Source organism: Equus asinus, chromosome 30 (genome assembly GCF_041296235.1).
Source record: "Equus asinus isolate D_3611 breed Donkey chromosome 30, EquAss-T2T_v2, whole genome shotgun sequence".
NCBI lineage: Eukaryota > Metazoa > Chordata > Mammalia > Perissodactyla > Equidae > Equus > Equus asinus.
Genome location: NC_091819.1, coordinates 23,132,252 through 23,151,023, shown reverse-complemented (window position 1 = coordinate 23,151,023; position 18,772 = coordinate 23,132,252). Strand labels below are relative to the sequence as shown.

At 58.6% G+C, this 18,772-nt stretch overlaps 1 protein-coding gene across 2 annotated transcripts in view; it reads left to right on the top strand.

Moving 5' to 3' along the window:
- ITPKB (inositol-trisphosphate 3-kinase B) overlaps positions 1–18,772 on the top strand; it is a 98,488-nt gene that overhangs the window by 69,013 nt on the left and 10,703 nt on the right. For both annotated transcript variants that reach the window (XM_070501706.1, XM_014865113.3), the window contains exons 3-4: positions 14,095–14,194; positions 15,528–15,741. In XM_070501706.1, the coding sequence (XP_070357807.1) occupies positions 14,095–14,194; positions 15,528–15,741 (314 nt within the window). The remainder of the gene's footprint in view (positions 1–14,094; positions 14,195–15,527; positions 15,742–18,772) is intronic.

Genomic DNA, 18,772 nt, shown 5'->3' with positions numbered 1-18,772 from the left:
TAACATAGGAGGCCCTCACCACAGTTTTGTGAAAACCCATCCTGTCTGTAATTACCCGAAGAGCTGCTGTAAAATATCTTAATATAACATAAATGTTAATTCGTTGAAGCCTAAAGAAAAACAGTGAGGGAAACAGTCGCGGGGTGTCTCTGCTTCCGGGGATGGGATGCCCTCTCCCCGCTCCTGCTGCAGCTCCAGTGGTAGGAGTGGGGGCAGCACCCGCAGGTGGGTCCCCCGATTGAGACCCAAGCCTGGGAGTGCCCTTCACCCCTGTTTGCTTCTCTGGGGACGAGAGGCGAGTCTGCGGCCTCCTTTCAGGAGCCCCATGCTTCGGGGGAAAGTGCTAAGTAAGCACTCAGGGCCCCGGGTGACAGAGATGCCCGGGGAAGGGCGATGAGTCAATCTGTTTATGAAAATTACACACACTGCCACCGACGTCAATATGACCCAGGGGACAGCCACGTTCTGAGAGCAGACAAGTCTCGCTCATGCTTGGGGGTTCGCTGGTGTGCCTTTTTGGCAGCCTGTTTCCTGTGCCTCCAGCAGTCTACACGTGAACAGATGCTTGACTGCTTAAGTGAGACGGGCCTCTGCCCCAGGCAGCTCTGGCCGGGAGCAGGAGGCTGGGTGACTCATAGCAGAATTCGGAGCCACGCACCAGCCCCCGGCGGGGTGGGCAGGGCTGTAGAAGCTTCTTCAAGAAAGCCACTCGAGCTTTCTTGTTCTCTCTGCACGTCTGCATCCCCATTTGCCGAGCGCCATGAAGCCCCAGGCGCATCAGTGTGATCTGTCAGAAATATGAATTGCACCAAGGTATCTTGCTTGGAAATATTTTCTAAATATAGCTGGATATTTGATACCGCTTGTAAATTCTCATGTGGTAGTCAGGCTCTTCCTGAAAAGTTTCCTTGTTAGAAATTCCTTACGTGGGAGTTCCCAGAAATCTGGCTTTGCAGTTAGCCCAGAGTGACCCCCGTCCCACAGCTCTTACAGGCACTCTCTGGGTGCTCAGCAGCGGCTTAAAAAGGCAGGATTTTGTCTGATAGCCTTCTTGGCCTGGAGAAGTAAACTTTTAGCAACCTCGAGGTTCAGGACATCTTGTGTCTTCTCTGTCCAGTGGGATTTTCAGGTTTTTAAATTTATAACTGGAAGGTTTTCCATCTCAGGGGATCTCAGAGAAAATATAAGCAAATATGAAAGAGCTGCGAACACAGGAGAAGTTTGTTTCCATAAGCAGGGCTGTGCTTCTGAGAGCTGGGGGAGAGAAGATGACATTTTAGATTCTTCCACATTTTGCAGAAAACCTCCTTTCAGCTTCCTGGCTGTTTTAAATGTCATCTTCCAGTATGGGATAAAGAAGTCTGTTTCCATGTGGGCCACCCAGCAGAGTGGCCTGGGTCCTGTTGCCTGGGCCACCCTCCCTGGGAACAAGCAGTGACTTCTTTCAGCCCGTGGGTCCCTAGGGGGAAAAAGCAGGGGGAGGGCAGGGTCCGCAGGAAACAGAAGAGTGGCTGCTGGCTTCTGCGCTCGGCTGCCTCTCACACCCGGCCGAAACATGGCTCCAGGCGTTCTGGACTTCCAGAAAGACTGATTAAGCTCCAAGTTCCTGCAGGGTTCATTTCATGGCGAGGAATAGCACTGTTGTTAGAGACCCACTTTCTGCCAGCTGTGGCCTTTGCCCTCTGCACGGTGTGCATGGAAAGGTGGGACTGGTAGGCCAGGGCTGGGGGTAGGGCAGGAGGTGATCAGACCCCCGCTGCTAACATCCTTGAGCCACACAGAGCCCTCACCCACGTGATTCAACCCACGCCCAGCTCTTGCCCTCAGGGTGCTTACAGCCAGACAGGACACACAGAGGGTTTGCAAGACTCACCTTTCCTGAGTGCTTCTGTCCACGTGGCAGGCGCTGCACAGAGACCCTCTCCTCAAACAAGCCTGCAGGACTGGGGTATTCCCGTTTTACAGATAAGGAGGAAACTAAAGCCCGGAGAGGTCTGGTAACTTATCAAATACCACCCGCCAGAAATAACAAGATGGGAACCTGGGTTAATCTGGCTGTAAGGTTACATGTTACAAATGATAAGAAATGAGGCAGCCAGCAGAAATGATAAGAAATGAGACAGCCGCCAGAGGAACCCCTGAGACCCCCTAGCAGAGTGATGAAAAGCTTGGACCCTGCAGCCAGATGGCCTGGGTTCAAATCTTGGCTTTGCCACTTAGCATCTATAGAACCCTCCACAGGGCAAGTTGTTTAATCTCTGTGCCTCAGTGTCCCCATCTGTAAGACGGGATAACGAGAGTGCCTGTGTGATAGTTCGAGACTGTCATATCATACATACATCATCTCGTTAAGCACCAGCACTGTGTCGGCCTCGAGTAAGCACTCAATACATGTGAGCGGTTCATTGCTCTTACTGAAACATCCAGTGCCTGCCTGGCCTTCTCCTTCCCCCTCTGAGAGCGGAGAAGGAGGAATTGAGCGCCTCCAGCCCCCAGGCCGGGGAAGCTGGAGGTGGTGTGGTGGGGCTGGGCCCTCTGAGGGGCTGGCCCGGGTAGGGCACAGGGATATACTGCTTGGTCCCAGAAGGTCGGTGCCGATGGTCTGCCAGCCGGTGAGGACCTTCAGTAAATTTCCACCCTCCGTAACTCGGCCTTGTTTTTTTGCATTTTACCAAAGTAAAAATAAAATTTCTGGGGAGGGGTGAACGAGGCGAAGGGAGGGAGGGAAGGGACCTGGCGTGTGCTGCAGGGGTGGCCCCGACCAGCTGGCAGGGCCCTGGACGCCCTTTCCCAGAGGAAAGGCTGCGCCTGTCTGTCCTGTGAGCTTTGTCCATTAGGAAGTCAGCTGCTGGAAGCTGCCGCCCGCCCCCAGGCTCTTCCCCGGCCCTCCCTGTTTCCTCCTATTGTTGGGTCCCCGCAGCCTCTGGTCCCCGCAGCCTCTGAGGCCCGGCAGGCTCCTGGTGCGAGGTTTGCTGGCCCCTTTGTGCATCAAAGCATTTCCTACGCTCGCTGCCGCTTCCTCTCCCTCACTGCTTTCCTCCAGCCTCCCATTATTTTTAGTTCTTAAGAGGATGGACTCTCCAGGAGGGAGGAGGAAGGAGGAGCCAAGTCAGTGACCTTCCTGACCAGAGATGGAGCTTTGGCGGGCCCTGCCTGGTCAGAATGTTAGGAGCATTTCCATTTGGGGTGAAGGATACCTCCATTCTAGGGTGCCCAAAAAAGGGCGGATTTGGCAAGACTGTGGGCCCCTTTGATACCAGTTCCTGTAGAGTTAGGAAGAGGGAAGGAGAGTGGATCTGGAACAGAGTCACTGGTGGAAGTGCTTTCTTTGCTGGGTTGACTCACCTGAGTGAAGGGGTCCTCCGGACCCTCTTGTGTGCATGTGCACAGATCCCTGGGCCGGGGCCAGCCAGCCTGCCAGCTGTCCTGGAGCTGGGGTGCAGAGGGAACCAGGGAGTCTCCGTAAGTGTGTCCCCCTGCTCCTTGGAGATGTCTCTGGGGAGGTTCTGGCTTGAGCAGGTGGACATCAAGCAGTGTAAACTGGTGCTTTTCATCTTCTAGGAGATGGGATATGGCAGGACCTGAGCCCTCACTGTGGGCTGGGCCTGTCACATTTTCTTACCAATCAGGTGGCTGGTAGCATTGTGTCCCCACTGTGTGTCCATCCCAGGGGGCAGACAGCAGGGTTTGGACCCACTCCCTGTTCTCTAGGAGCTTCCCCTCTGTGGAGACACACTGCAGTATGCGAGAGTCAAGAGGCACTCCGACCCCAGCCTGCCCTGGGGAGAAAGCCAGGAACGGCATGTGGCAGGAGTGGTCCGAGAAGCTTTATGGAGGAGGCAGGGCCTGCTCACACATTCCAGCCGTATCAGCTGGAGGATGTGGATCCACGGAAGGGAGGAGGGGGAGCAGTGCAGGCTGAGCACCTGCAGGAGCAGAGGCCTGGAGGTGGGGCAGGTGTGGGACAAGAAGATGGCCGGCCCTGCTGGACCAGAGATGGCGCCTGAGAGGCTGAGTGTGGGCCGTGAGGGCAGGAAGGTATGTGGGGTGGTCCCTGGGGGGGGCCTTGCTCCCTCCTGGGGGTGGTCAGGGAGCACTCAGGGGGCCCTGTCCTTGCCAGCGAGGCCTGGGGCAGCCTCCTCCGGCAGGCATTCTGGATAATGGTGGTGGAGGGAGAGTGGCCATGATGGAGGACCCCTGTGTGCCCATCTGAGGGCGGCCCTCAATCTAGAAACCAGGCCTTGAGTCGCAACAGGAAGAAGGCAGCTCATCAGGAGAGGACAGGGGGCAGCCCCTCAGGGTTTTCCTGACTTTGGCCAGCATGTGCTGCTGGGAGGTGACTAGCCATGGTGGTGTCCCGGGCCGAACGCTTGCATCAGGAGCTCGCATCTTAAAACAAGAGCTGCTGGTCCTACAGGTCCCATGCTCCCAGCCCGGAGTGAGCAGCTGTCTGGCCTCTTAGGAATGGGGAAGATGCACTCACTCTGGGAACACTGAGGCTTCCTGCCCCACAGCCTGCAGCCCCCAGGGCTCCCGATCGGCGGGAGGTGCTCCCCACCCCACCACGCTCGCTAGTCCCCCTCCGTGAGTGGCCCTCAGGGGGACAGGCCAGGAAAGCCGGCGCCCACCATCAGCCCTGGGAAAGGGGTTCTCACCCCAGAGCTGGCGGGGACAGCACGTGAGGGGCTGGAGAGGGGAAGGAAATAAAACACGACTCTGGCCTTTTTCAACAAGTGTTTTTGCATTTGGTTTGTTAAAGGGGGGAGACGGTTGGTCGTAAAATCCAGACTTATTTTTAGCCCCAGCCACCTGCTTTTTTGGTCCTTGGTGTCTTGGTTTTGGATGGCCCCCTCCCTCCACACTCACCGCTCCCCCTGCGCTGGGCACGGTTCACTTTGGGCCGGGCCGGGCTTCTGACCCGGCTCGGGGAGCGAGCTCTGGAGCCAGGCCCCCTGCCTGGGCCTGTGCCCGCGGCCAGCTGTCCCGAGGCTCCGCCAACCGGCACAAGGAACAAGGTTGGCTGGGCCCCACTCTGCGCCCGGGAGAAGCCAGGCCTTTCCCCTGCGAAGGAAAGAATGCTCACTAGGGAAACCCTAGCTGCTTTTCTAGAAAGACCAAAAGAAGAAGAAGGAAAAAAAAGCATTTTTCCAAACATGGACAGCTCAGTGACTTTCGCTCAGACTTTTGCAGGGACAGAACAAAATCGCGGATGCAGAGCAAACCTTCCCCGGGCGGGGGCATCTTTCCTCCACTGTGAGCACCTTCCCCAAGCGGCTGTCAGGGAGGCTGTCCTGGAGCGACTCCTCCTGGAACCCATTCGAAAGAGGGCAGGTCTTTATTCAGGCCACCCCCATCTGAAAGGTGCCTCTTCTGACAAAGCACTTGCTGTTTATCTGAGACTGTTTTTGAACTGGGGGAAGGGGAGATAGCCCCAGGACAGGGGGAGGTGATGAGGGTCCCATTATCTCGTTGCCTGAAGCAAAACAAAATCATCAGAATTAAATGGTGCAAACCAGGCAGCTGTGTGACCTTGAGCAAGTTACTTAACCTCTCTGAACATGTTTCATCATTTGCAGAATGGAGATAACATATCAGTGTTGTGAGAGGATATTACATGAGCTATTAGCTTAATACCTAATGATATGTTAGGCATTTAATGTGATTTCTTTGCCTCTTTGCCCTGACAAACCAGTTTATCCTCACTGACCAACACACACATGCACATACACACATGTGTGACAGAGCAAAGAATTCTGGCAATATTCTTTTGGAGAGTCACAGGGTCCAGAGATAATTTCCCTTTTCTGATATTTTAGTGATCTCCCCCCATTTCTTTTCTCAAAAAAAACAAAAAAAGGAGACTCTTTATAATTTTCTAAAAATAAAAGTTAGCCAAGTGATCAAACTATTTAAATAAAAAAAGAAGTACTAGAAGAAAAAGTAGGAACTTGGGGAACAGCTCAGGTGAGAAGGAGATTAAGAAGAGCGTTTATAGAATGAAAATTTGTTCAGCAACGGCACTGTTTGCCACCAAAATACTGTTCTTCGGTGGTACCTGGGGGAGTCCCACGTCTGTGAATTGGGGTCCTTTTGGGAAACTCTTCTTTCTCCTTTTGGAAGCTTTTCTGACCTTCTGAGGTGGAAGCTGGCGTCCTGGCCCCGGGCGTTGACTTCCCGAGTCTCGGGGCTCGAAGGCCCGGGAGCCGCCCCGTGGGTCCCAGCGCCGCAGCATCCGCGGGGAAGCTTTGGAAGCAAGTCAGACGCAATTCGCTCATGTTCCTGCGCCCGGCGACAGCTTGACCCTCTGGAAGTGCCCAGCTGGATTCTTGCTGATCTACCATGCCTTGGAGGAGAAAACGATTTCAGTTTGAAAACAGAGACCCAGGAATAAAAACGGAGTGGAGAGCTGGGGTCCGCGGTGCTCACAGTGCGCGGGTGCTTCTGCATCACCCCGTGGTTCTCACCGCAACCTGGGGCGGGCGGGGCTCGGGCGACGGTATGGTGCCCTGTTCCCGGACGAGAACACTGAGGGCGGGAGAGGCGCGAGGGCTGGCTGGCGGCTGCAGCGGGGAGGGCGCCGAGCGAGGGGTCCCTCCACCTCCCAGACCTGGACTGTGCGCCGCTGCGCCGTGCCGCCTCTGGAAGCGACACCCGAGGCTGCGGGCTGCCCCTCCGGCTCAGAGGCAGAGGGCGTTAGAGCCCGGGTGGAGGCTGGGCGCGTGTCCCCTCCCTCCACGTGCGGGGCCGTGCCGCAGCGGCGGGCCTGGCAGAGTCAGCGGGCGGAGGGGCCGCCGTCCTGGGGCAGACGCGGGACTGTCAGCAGCTGTCTCCAGGATGCCCGCTTCTCGGAGACGGTGCGGGCGTTGCTGTGGCTGATGGGAGAGGAACGGCCGGGGCCTTGAAGAGAAAGGGAGCTGCGATCGCCTGCCTGGAAGCTTCGCCTGGCTTCGGGGGCTCTGACAGGTCCCCGCTGGCCAGCAAAGGCCTCGCACGCCTGTGGGATCTGCCGCCCTCCTCCTGGACCGTGTGAGGCTGGCTGAGCAGGGCCGCCTCCAGAGCCCCCCGGGCGAGGGCTTGCCGACTGCCCGGTGGGGCCAGGTGCCTCGGGACGACTCCCACTCGCCCAGATGAGAGCTGGGGTGCGGGTGTGCGCCAGGCACTTGGGGGACACCCAGAGGAAGGGCTTCCGGAAAAGGGGGCACCTGAGCGGGGTAGGGGTCAGCTCAGTCCTGTGTCTCTGTGGCCGTTCTTGTGAAGAATCGCTGAGGGCAGAAAGTAGAGGCACACAGTGTGGGTTTGGAGGGCCAGGCGGTGGCTGGAGAGAGAGAGGAAGCAGACCCCAAAGGCACTGTGTGCGAGCTGAGGAGGGGACGGTGCTGGCCCTGGCAGCTTGCCCTCCTGGGGAGGCTGGGCTGGCCCTCGGCTCAGACACCGTGCGGGTCCTGCTCACCTCTCAGCGGACGAGAAGGAAGCCACGAGGGAGGGCAGAGCAAAGCCAGATCCTAAAGAACGTGCGGAAGATGAATGAGGGAAGGGCCGGGGACCATCCTCATCCCTCCTGCCAGGGCTTTTTGGGGGGCTGCTGTGAGCCCCTCAAGGACAGCCTCAAGCCTTCCCCTCCCCCCAGCATTGAAGAGCCATGGAGCAACCTGTGGTCGTCGGCAGAGACCAAGCAGGTCAGGACCCAGAAGGCGTGCAGGCCCAGGGCGACCTGCCACCGCCTGACAGCGGGCTCTTTTCCACCCCAGAGGCAGGCTGGCTTCCTGGACATGAGAGCCATGCAGTCATCGAGGGCCCTCTGCGGGGCTGTGCCGCCCCCATCTTGACACTCTCCACATCAGGGACGAGGGGCCCGTGTTTTCATTTTGCACTGAGCCCCACAGCTGATCCTGACAGTAGTTAAAGCGTCCTGGGAGTAGGGTGGCCAGAGGCCCCTCATCCCCAGCCTTGGCTCTGGTTCCCTGGATCCCTTTCCTCCTCCTTTCTACCAGCCCATTTTGCCTGTTGTGTGGAAGACAAAGGCCAGACCTCCGGGTTATCCCAGTCAGCCCTTTTATTGGTTTAAGGCCGCGTCTCCTGCAGCGTGAGGGGATGCCTGACTGGGAGAACCGGCCGAGGATGGCAGTTACCCAGGAGCCATCAGCGTCACAGGGAGGCTTGGAATCTGCTCTGGGTAAACACACGGAATCAGAGGACTGCCCAGGCCCCTCCCTGGGCCTGCGCCTGGGCCCCAGCAGCGCCTGGCCCGTGGGTGGCTTCTGCCCTGGGCTCTCCGGGCTCCAGGTGCTCCGGGCCCAGGGCCAGAGGAGGGGTGAAGAGCCAGCGGCCGGGAGGCAGGAGACCTGTGTGCTCTGAGCTCCGCCGGCTGCGGGAAGGAGCTCGCCCCACGGAGACGCCGGCCTCTGGGGAGTGGAGTCACCTCTGCTGTGAGACCAGAGATCTGTGGGCAGGAGGAAGAGGGAAGGTGAGAGATGTGCACTGCCCCGCGCCTCCTGTGGGTGCCGGCTCCCACTGGCAGGTGCCGTGGCCAGGACGGCATCTGGCTGTGGGGACGGGCTGGCTGGCCGTGGCTGGAGGAGGCTTGGCTGGCGTTTGCCTGGTCTGAAACGCCCTTTTCCTGTGACTTCTGTCGCCTCAAGCATGAAGAGGGCTGGGGTTTCGCTGTTGGCAGGTGTCTTTCTCCCAGAACAGGTCTCTCTCCACGTTCCCTGAATACCTTAGCTCCTGTCAAGTGAGGTACAAGGGGAGGGGACTGCACTCCCAGAACACCAGACGTCTCCAGGCCACTCTGAGTCTGGACCACATCCCCGTCTGTCCGTCTTCAGATCCTTTCCTTCTAAACTGCTCTGCGTGAAAGGAGGTCCCACACTTTCCTGTGCGGCCAGAGTACAGCATGAGCCCCCACCTCTTACAGAGCAAGGTCAGGGCTGTGACAGACACCAGGGAAGGCCCTGCCCTGCCCTCAGGTAGAAAACGGGGTGGGGCCAGCCCTGTGCTGATTTCCCCAGCAGTGCAGTCCCCTCTGGGTTTGTGTCAGGTTCTTCCCGAAGACCGTGGACCCGAGGTGTTGCCCGAAAAACCTCACATCTGGTCTTCAGTTGGCCTAACCTCCCAGCACAGGATCAAAGTGAGAGCCGTGTGTCTCCAGCCCACCTCTTGGGCCCTTACCTGTCAGCAGGTGATCAGCTTTGAGGTGCTTGTGGTGCTTGCCCTTTGCTTGAAGTGCTCCTGGGAGCATGCCAAGTGCAGAATTCCAGCCGCGGTCGAAAAGCGTTTGGCTGGTCTGATCGGTCTCGGGAGGGCCTTGTGTTATGTGGTACTAAGCTGGAAGTGGCACCTGTCCAGCCCCAGGACGGGGCTTATCTGGGGTTTTGGTGGCCGGCTGTGGAGCATCCGCCAAAGGCTGTGGGCTCCTGTGCCGAAAGAGCAGCCAGCAGTGCCCCCTGAGCAGAATGGCCTGGCTGCCCAGGGGAGCCGCCTTGAAGACATCTTGTCATCTTTCCTACTCGCTCTTCTTTCTCCCGTTGCCTCCCCCAGCACTCTCAGGGCTGGAAGGAGCACTCGTGGGTGGGGAGCCTCGCTTGTTGGTATTGGCAAATTGGTGAATGAGTTTGAGGGTCCCAGTGTGAGCTGCACCTACCGGCCCGGCTGGAGACTGGAAGGACTTTGGGGAAGCCACCCAACCTGCCGAGCCTTGGGTCTTCATCTTCTAGAGAAGATGCTCCTGTCTATCATCAGGTGGATGAAGACCGGAAATGAGGCCGTAAAGCACCCGTCGCCCAGTGAGAGCTCCATAGACGATGAGAGTCGTGAATGCACACACGAGGCCCCGTGCTGGCAGGCCGGCTGGGACGTGCTGCACATCTAGGGAAGTGAGCCCTCCCGGCTCCCAGGGGGATGACAAAAGCCGTGCCAGCTGGCGGTGAGTTTCGGAGAGCTGTTCCCTCTGCTCTGTAAAGCTCAGCAGGTTGAGGAATAACTTCCCAGCTCATCCTGTAGATCAGCTGGTCCCCAGATCTGCGTGTGAGTAAGGAATGTGTCAGAGTAGACCTGGCCGAAGTCAGCTATCTGACTCCTCAGGTGTACGTGTGAGGACCCGCAGCTCAGAGGCCGGCAGGGACCTGCCAGGCCTATGGAGCTTTGGGGTCCTTCCAGGAGGGGTCCAGAGAGGGGGTCCAGATGCCTCGATGATTGGAGGTGAGGAAGGAACGGGGCCGGTGAAATCAGTAGGCAGCCAGCGCTGCCCCAGGGGAGGGGACAAGCACCCCTTGCCACACCACATTCGAGGCATTTGAGGGCTGCTTTTGTATTGCCCAAGGCCTGGCTTGAGAAGTTGGAGGCCTGGGTCTGTGGTTGGATTTCGGAGAAGGAACTGAGGGCGTTGAGCCTCTCCTGGGAGCGGAAGGGTAGGGGCCAGAGCAGGGAGTGGTAAACACCTCTTCCAGGTGGTTCTTCCAGGTTGCCAGGCTGCCCTCCTTTCTTGCCCATCGCCTGTCTTAGCCTGGCATCCGTTTCTGAGGACCAGGGGCCTCCAGTGAGGGGCTTGGAGGGACTGTCAGCACCCCCTGCCCTCACCCCCCGCCTGGAAAGCAGCTCCTGAGTGGGTCCCGTGGCGTCCGAGCCGTCGAGAGGGAGCTGGTCATCTGTAACCTCCCCGCCCTTTCATCATCTGCGCCTGTGGGCTGGGGAGGGAGGGGGTGGGCTGCCCCTCGGCCCCCTTTCCGGGGCCTGGCCCTGGACCTGGAAGTGCTTTTCTGTTTCACGCTTGGCAGCGACCTTAGGTACTGCCCGGTGCTGCTATCTAAAACCATGGGGAGTCCCCGAGTGCTGCTGCCAGCTGAGTGACACGTCCCCTGGTGTGCAAACGCGCACGAGTGGAATGTTCTGCCGCCCTCCACTGCGGGGGCAGCCTGGGGGTGGGAGGACGTATGGCCTTGGCCTGTGGGGCCCGTTTTCGTGTTGAAGAAATGCTTCCTCATGGAGAAGGTGTGGAGGGGAAGCTCAACAGAAAGAGGCCCCGGTGCTCAGAGCTTGGCGATGATGGCAGGCTCCCGGGTCCCGTGCACTGTCAGAGCACCCCCGCTCTGGAGCCCCCCTCCCGTTGCTGGACTCCTGGTCTGCAGACTCGGAAGTGAGGTCCGGGAACTAGAGGTTTCCCACTTCAAATGCCCCTGCTGGGCCGAGCCTTGCTGTTTTCAGTGAGTGTCTGCCTTCCAGGGCCGCAGGCCCACTGCCCAGCGTGCCCCCTTGGTCTCTAGAAAGCTGCATCCACAGGTGGGTCTGACCCAGCTCCAGGCTCTGTGCTCTTTTATTCTTTAGTAACTGTGGCAACACCCCTGCTTTGCACCAGGCTGACCACTCCTGGGGTCACTTCAGGGTACCCCCCCTTTGCACACAGAGAGCTAAGTCTCTTCCCCAGACACCCTGTGCTCACAATCTCATAGCTCTATCTCCTGAGATCCAGGGAATCTGGGTGTCATTGCCATTTTACAGATATGGTAATAAGGCCCCCGAGGAGGGTCAGGAACTTGTTCAAGGTTGGTTGGTGAGGAGAGACAGAGCTGGGACTCAGGCCCAGGTTGGCCTGCCTCCCCCACACCACAGCCCCTGAGCCCAGGCCTCCCGGCTTGGCATCCAGAGCTGGCCTCGCCTGCTAGTCCTCATCTCCCTCTGCTCCCAGCGCCCATTCCCAGCAGATCTGGTCCCTGCTGCTCCAGCTACAGGTCCCTGACCGCGGTTCGCACAGGCCACCTGCCTGGAGCAGTCTTTCCGCCTTTAGTCGGCCCCAGCCTGCCTCTGCTGGGCACCGCCTCCATGAGCTCCTTCCTTCCTGGCAGTCGTCAGCTTTGCGTGGCTCCTGCCTGGCCGCGGGACACGTCTGCTCTGGGTCCGCTGTTGCCACCGTGTCTGCAAATAAAATGTGAAACGACACACTGCAGCTGGGCGCTGGTGGCCCCGAGAGGAGCATGAAGAAGGGCAGTGTCCATTTAGATGTTCCCTGATGGGAAAGTGGTGTGGGCTGGGGCCAGCCCCAGACTGAGGACACTCTGCCCTCCCCCTCTGCACCTGCCCCAAACCTGTCAGACCCTCATCCCCTCTGTGGGGACGTGGTGACCGGCTCTGCCCATGTCCTGGGGACCTACCGTGATGTCTTCACCATGAGTGGACAGGCCACCCCCGGCTCATCTTGTGTAGTGGGGTCTCCCATCGTTGCCCTCCCATGTCTGCCCCACCGGCCCATCTCGTGTAGTGGGGTCTCCCATTGTTGCCCTCCCGCGTCTGCCCGATTGTTTGTTCAGCCTTCTGTGTGCTTAGATAAGAAGTGCCTTGGCCTTCTCAGCCTTCTTTGTCATCTCCATCAGAAAGATCTAGGAAAAACGCCCTTACCAGTAAAGGCCTGGCCCTTTGGTCACATGGCCTAGCAGAGCACTGCCCTCACTCAGTGATAGACTAGGTCTTGGCGGGAGAGTGAGGGTTTCTGGGACGGGGATAACTATCACCAGGTTCAGTAGAGAAAGGCTTCTCCTTGAACACATTTTGACTTGAACGCTTGATGACAGAAGCAGCTGAGTCTCAGCAAAGAGAAAAAAAAAAGGAGGTTGATTTCACCTTGATTTGACCTTGAGTTCCAGTAGCTGGAGTCCATCCAGTCTCTGTTTTTTTTTTTTTTTTTTGAGGAAGATTAGCCCTGAGCTAATATCTGCTGCCAATCCTCGTCTTTTTTTGCTGAGGAAGACTGGCCCTAAGCTAACATCTGTGCCCATCTTCCTCTACTTTATATGTGGCACGCCTACCACAGCATGGCTTGCCAAGTGGTGCCATGTCCGCACCCGGGATCCGAACTGGCCAACTCTGGGTAGCTGAAGCAGAGTGCATGAACTTAACTGCTCTGCCACTGGGCCGGCCCCCACCCAGTCTCTTCAGGGTAACCGCTGGGTGCTGCCGGACGGGGACAGAGGAGCTGCGTCTTCAAGCAGGACCCCTCATCTCCCTGTGCAGAATGCCAGCTCCCCCTTCCAGCACAGCACCGTGCGGTTTTCACTCTCCATGGTCATGCTGGTCAGGGATGTGCTTTCTTGGGAACTCGAAATACTTCTCTGTTCAGGTTCCTTTCACTCTCTCAGAGGCTCATGAGGACACTCAGTCTTCACCTCGCCAGCCCATTCTTATTTAGGTTGAGTTGGGGATATTTTTTTCTTGAGAAATGTTTATTGCTGGGGATAAAGAGGATTTTTTTTCCAAGTATTCCTATAGATGAGGGTTTAAATGCCAGCTTTGTCACTTACTACTCTGAGGCTCAGGTTCTATGGATGGAAATAACAATAATTGCCTTGCAGGCTTGTTGTGAAAATAAAATAACAAGGTGCTCAATAAATGTTAGTTCTGCTTTCTGCCCAAGGAGCCCCTCCCCCCCACAAACACGGTTTTTACTTGAGAAACACCCTGAGAAGGAGAAGTGCAGTGCAGCGAGAGACCTGCAGGCTGGCTCACCCCTGTGTGCACCGAAGCCGGGGGCGGGGGGGCGGGGGTGCCATCCCCAGGGAACTCCCTTTAGTCTCTCCTAAAACTGCTCACAGGCAAGAGGAGCCACTGTCGCCATCGCGTCTACAAATAAAATGTGAAATGACACACTGCAGTGTCCATCCGTCCCCAGAGTCTGGTGGACCAGCTGTCTATCCCGCACTGAACAGTTGAGGAAACTGAGGCCCCGAGAGGGGCACGGAGAAGGGCAGTGTGGGTTTAGTTGTTCCCTGACGTGGCAGTGGCGTGGGATGGGGTCAGCCCTGGATTCAGGACACTCTGACTCCTCTCTCTTCCCATCCCCCGGAGCTGTCAGACCCTTTCCCCAAAGGTCTCCTTGCTTCTGGGTGTTTTGCTCAATCTCTTTGTAAAAACAGGCTTTGCAAAGCCTGCTCTGACTGTGTGCCGCATACATGACAGAGGTGAGGTCCTCGGAGCCACGAAGGACACCTTCCCTGTGGGCATGGCTCTTCTCATCCTGTGGCCATAGGCAGTGAGTTACCTTGCATTCATCCTAACCAGAAAGTCGTAGTCCTCTTTCTAATGTAGAGTTCTTCGTTTGCTTCTTTCTAGAGCAAGTCATGGAGGAAAATAAAGAACATGGTGCACTGGTCTCCCTTTGTCATGTCCTTCAAGAAGAAGTACCCCTGGATCCAGCTGGCAGGACACGCAGGTAGCCGCAGCCCTCCCGGACTTCCCAACAGGACCATCGGCTCTCTGGGGACTCACCCAGCATGTGTGGGGGGCGGATCTATCTGGCCCTGATGCTCGGGGATGGCAGCATCCTGCACAGATTCTCCCTGAGAGACGCTGTTGTCTGCAACTGCAGCCACACTTGTGAGATGTGGCCTTATCACCGCCCGAAAATGCAGGCAGACAACCACTCTCTCCAGTCTGTGCCACCTGCTCCCCAAAACACACACATCCCCCTTCCTCAGTCTCTGTCTCTTGCACTCTCTTTCTCTCTCCCAGTCTCTTGCAATTTAACTCAATAAAACAGATGAAATCCTCAGTCTTATAGCTTGCCTGCCATTTGTCATCTTGGACAAAAAGGCAGCGCTAACCACTTCACTGAGCGCCTACTGTATGCCCCCATCACCGTGGCCCTAGGGGTGACCACATTAATGGAAGCAGAGTGCCTGCCCCCAAGGAGCTTGTAGCTGCTGGAAGATGTGGACAAGTGACGGCCACAAGCAGCAGACAGTGTGCAGTGCTGGGCACAGGTGGCCAGGGTGCTAGGTCAGCTGTGTGGTCTCCAGTTGGCCCATGAGCCACAGAGGAGGCGGGACACCTAAAGCCAAGGCCCCAGAACCATCCAGCCCACACAGGGGGGCCCTTTGGCATACATCATCCTCCAGGGGCATTTCAGCGGCCACCGTGGACTTGGCCTTCATGACCCCAGGCAAGCACAAGGTCTGCTGTTTCTTTTATATCCCCAACCCATTGGCCTAGCCCAAGGCACCTGGATGGGCCCCCTTCCTAAATACTTACCTGGGAGTGTGGCTGGGAAGAACCCGCTTCTCAGCCAGTCTCCCCATCCTGGCACTGAATCCAGTCCTACCAGGGTCTCTCCTCCACTGAGACTGGAAAACATCTTCGTTGCCCAGCCTGAGAAGCAGGGCTGAGGATGGGGGTGGGGATGGTACCAGTGGTACAGAGAAGAGTGACTAGGTCTTGGCACAGACCTCTCACTCAGCCCTGCTAACACACTGGTGTCCCTCCATCTGCAGAGGAGGAGCCTGGGGTCAGGGAAGTTGGGGAACCGGCCAGGGTTGCAGCCTGTGAGTGGGGGGACTGGAACTTGTACCCGCTGCCCTTAAAGTGCTTGGTCCACAAGCGGGGACCTGGGCACAGCTTCAGCCCCAGGCTCAGCAAGGCCTCCAGCACCCCCGAGAGGCCCAAGCATGACGACCGAGGGGGCAGTCAGGTGGGTGGGTTGGAGCAGGGCGGGCATCTCTGCCGGCTGAGGCTGGGCACCAAGGGCCTCCTCCCACCTTGCCCTGCAGGGAGCTTCAAGGCGGCTGCCAACGGCCGGATCCTGAAGAAGCACTGTGAGTCAGAGCAGCGCTGCCTGGACCGGCTGATGGCCGACGTGCTGAAGCCCTTCGTGCCTGCCTACCACGGGGACGTGGTGAAGGACGGGGAGCGGTACAACCAGATGGACGACCTGCTGGCCGACTTCGACTCGCCTTGCGTGATGGACTGCAAGATGGGCATCAGGTGAGTACACACGCTCACCGGGAACACCGTCCAAGGCTTCCGGGAGGCTGGGGCGTGCCGGGCTGTCCTCGAGGCCTGTGTATGAGGGAGGCCTGGGGGTTCGGTTGGACCACTGGAACCCCATCCCCACACCAGTCGTCTCACATGATGTGCAGAGGGGACAGGGACCCTGGCCATGCCCCTGTTGGCCTCTTTCCTTCTCTGGTGAGCTGGGGGCGGAGGGAGTACAAGAACCAGTAGCTGGTGGGGCTAGAAAGGGGCCTGGCTCAGTGCTGAGCCTCCCCAGGGAGAGAGCAGAGAGAACTGCACATCTGGTCCGGTGGGGTTGCTGGGGGGTAGCAAGATGGTGGCTCCCTGTTACATGAGCTGCAAGGGGAGACCGACCAGACCAGAGGCTGTCCTCACCCCGCCCTCCTCCCCCGTGCCTGTGAGTGGGAAAAGAGCTGCTCAGGAGATCATGTCGGTTCGCCAAAAAAGACTTGTGTCGGCCATACAAGGGCCGCAGAGGAGGGGGCCCAGGAGCTGGAGAGGCCCTGGCGACGCGCACCAGCTTGCCCGCGTGGTGGACTGTGCTGAGGGTGGCCGCAGCCCGGTGGCAGTGCTCCAGGGCCCGGGAGCAAGGCACAGAGACCAGAGGGCTGCTTGGGCCTGTGTGTGGAATTGGGTTCCACCACCCACCCCCAGCGTCAGGCTCACCCTGGCATCTGCCCAGAGACATGAGCCAAGAGTGGACCGCGAGGGAAGGAGATAGTGACCAGAGCCAGGCGGGCCTGAGAACCACCACCCTGAGCTGGGGACCCTGTTTAGCTGCACAGTTTCTCATCCCCCCTCAGACTTGACCGTTCCATCCCGGGATGTGGCTCTGTCCCCCGCGGGGAAGGGCAGTGAAGTCCTCTGAGGCTGTGGGCCACCTGGTGTCCAGGGCTCTGTGCTGGCCTCACAGAGTCGCCTGGCCGCAGGTGCCCAGACGGAGCGGCCCTGCTCGCCGGGAGGCCAGGCCCCAAGGAGCAGGGCTCAGGCTGGAGCCCGCCTCTGTTTGCTTTGGCTGGTTTCAGTGGTTTTATTTCTTCTAAGGGGAGATTGGGAAAGACGGGTGTGTGTGTACACGCGTGTGTGCATGCTTAAGAGAAACAGAGACGGAGGCCAGGAGAGACGCGGGCCAAACCAGCCAGGTTTCCTTTCCTCCTCTCCCCTCGCTCCTTGGCGCTGCCCCAGGGCAGGGACACGGGGGATGAGGAAGTACAGGTCCCCCCGTTGGCGCTTGGCACTGCCCCGGGTCCCCTCGCTCCCTCCACCCAGGGCCCCCTCCCGCCCCCAGTCAGCCCACAGGGAGGAGACAGAAGGTCCTTCCAGCCACGCCTTGGCCACTGCTCTTCCCCGGAGTCTTATTTCTGTCCCCAGAGGTCCTGCCCTGTGCACCAGATGCGCCCTCTCAAGAGGAGACACATGAATATTCCAGCTGGTGTTCACTCAGACTGTGGCCAAAAGCGTACACCCCGTGGGAAGAACAGGGCCAGTCAGTCCTGAAAGGCCGCCCGGTGTACCTGGGTGTTCCCTGGGGGGCCCCTCCACCCCACCCAAGGCTGCCTCCGTCCCCTGCCTCCTGTTCCCTGCCTCCTGCAGCTTCTGTCCCACTGCACCCAGGGTTCTCAGAGACCTAGAGTGACCAGTGAGTCTGGGACACATTGAACCCAGTCCTGGGCAGGGCCTGGAGGCGGGGGTAGTGGGGCGAGAGAGGGGCCCCGTGTGCAGGGGAGGAGGTTGGTCTCCCCAGAACCAGTCCCAGCCCGGTTCCACCTTCCCTGCCTCACGGAGCCCAAGGACGGATCTTTCTCTGCTCTGAGTGCTGTGCCAGGTGCTCCTCCAGGGGTCAGAGGCCACCCTGGGGCAGTCTGAGCAAGAGGACTCTGACACTAGAGGTTAAGGGACTCATCAGCGCCTCACGGCTGGGTAGCGGCACAGCTCGCATCTGCACCAGGCCTCCAACTACAGATCCAGCCTGGCTGCAGCCCCGCGCTTCCAGAGGGGCTCTGTGGGTCCCTGCATTTTCTCAATTGGCTTGTTCCAAAACCCTTCCCCTCAGAGCCTCTTCCGAGACCAGCAGTCCATGGCCATCACCAGAGTGTGGCCCGTGCTTGCCAGAGGGAGGAGGCTGGAGCCCTGGGCCACCACGGACACGGAGTCCTGGGCATCAGGGATTGAGACTTGTCACGGACTTGTCACGGACTTGTCACAGTGGTGGAAGAGCTGAGGAGCAAACCGAGCCCCGGCCACACTTTCCCCTAAGGAAAAGGGGATGCAGGCACCCGTGGTGTCCTGAACTAGGGGCATCTTGGGACCCCAGTTCCACGTGGACACACGCTCACTCTGCCCTGGGGAGTTTTCTTAGATCTGATCCTGTAAATCTGTGTGTTATATGACCTGCCGCTGAGAGTCAGAAGTGTCTTCTTGACATCCGGACCAGGGGCTGGCGGCTGGACCCCAGAGCCGGTCTCCAGCCCCTCTGCCCTTTTGGAAGCTGCAGGTGGCTTTGGTGTGTCGCCCGCTGGCCCCTGGACTTGCTTCCTTCCTGAGAGGCAGACGCCCTTTACTTAGTCCTGAGTTGCTGTTTCCCCCAGCAGCCCTGTGCTGTGAGATGGAGGTTTGGCCTTCCCTTGGGGCTGGGGGGCCAGCGGGTCAGGGCAGTGGGGAGGCTGGCGACCCTTGTGGGCATCTCTGCCCAGCCCCTTTCGTCTCCGGGGGGTGAGTGACTGCCCAGATGAGCTGCGGGGCCCTGTGTGGAGTAAGGCCCCCGTGAGAAGGGATTTGACAAGGAGGCCTGCTTCCTGTTGACGGAGCTACTCAGGGCTCTTTGCAGAAGTGCAGGCCCCCGCAGTGCACTGGGAGCATTTGGATGGCCAGCCCCTGCCCCAGCCACACACATACATGCACACACATGCGCATGTGCGGGCCAGTGCGGCAGACGTCAGCATGACTCCGTGCAGAAGTATCTGCGTCACAGCTCTGCCTAGAAGCTCTCGTCGTCACTGAC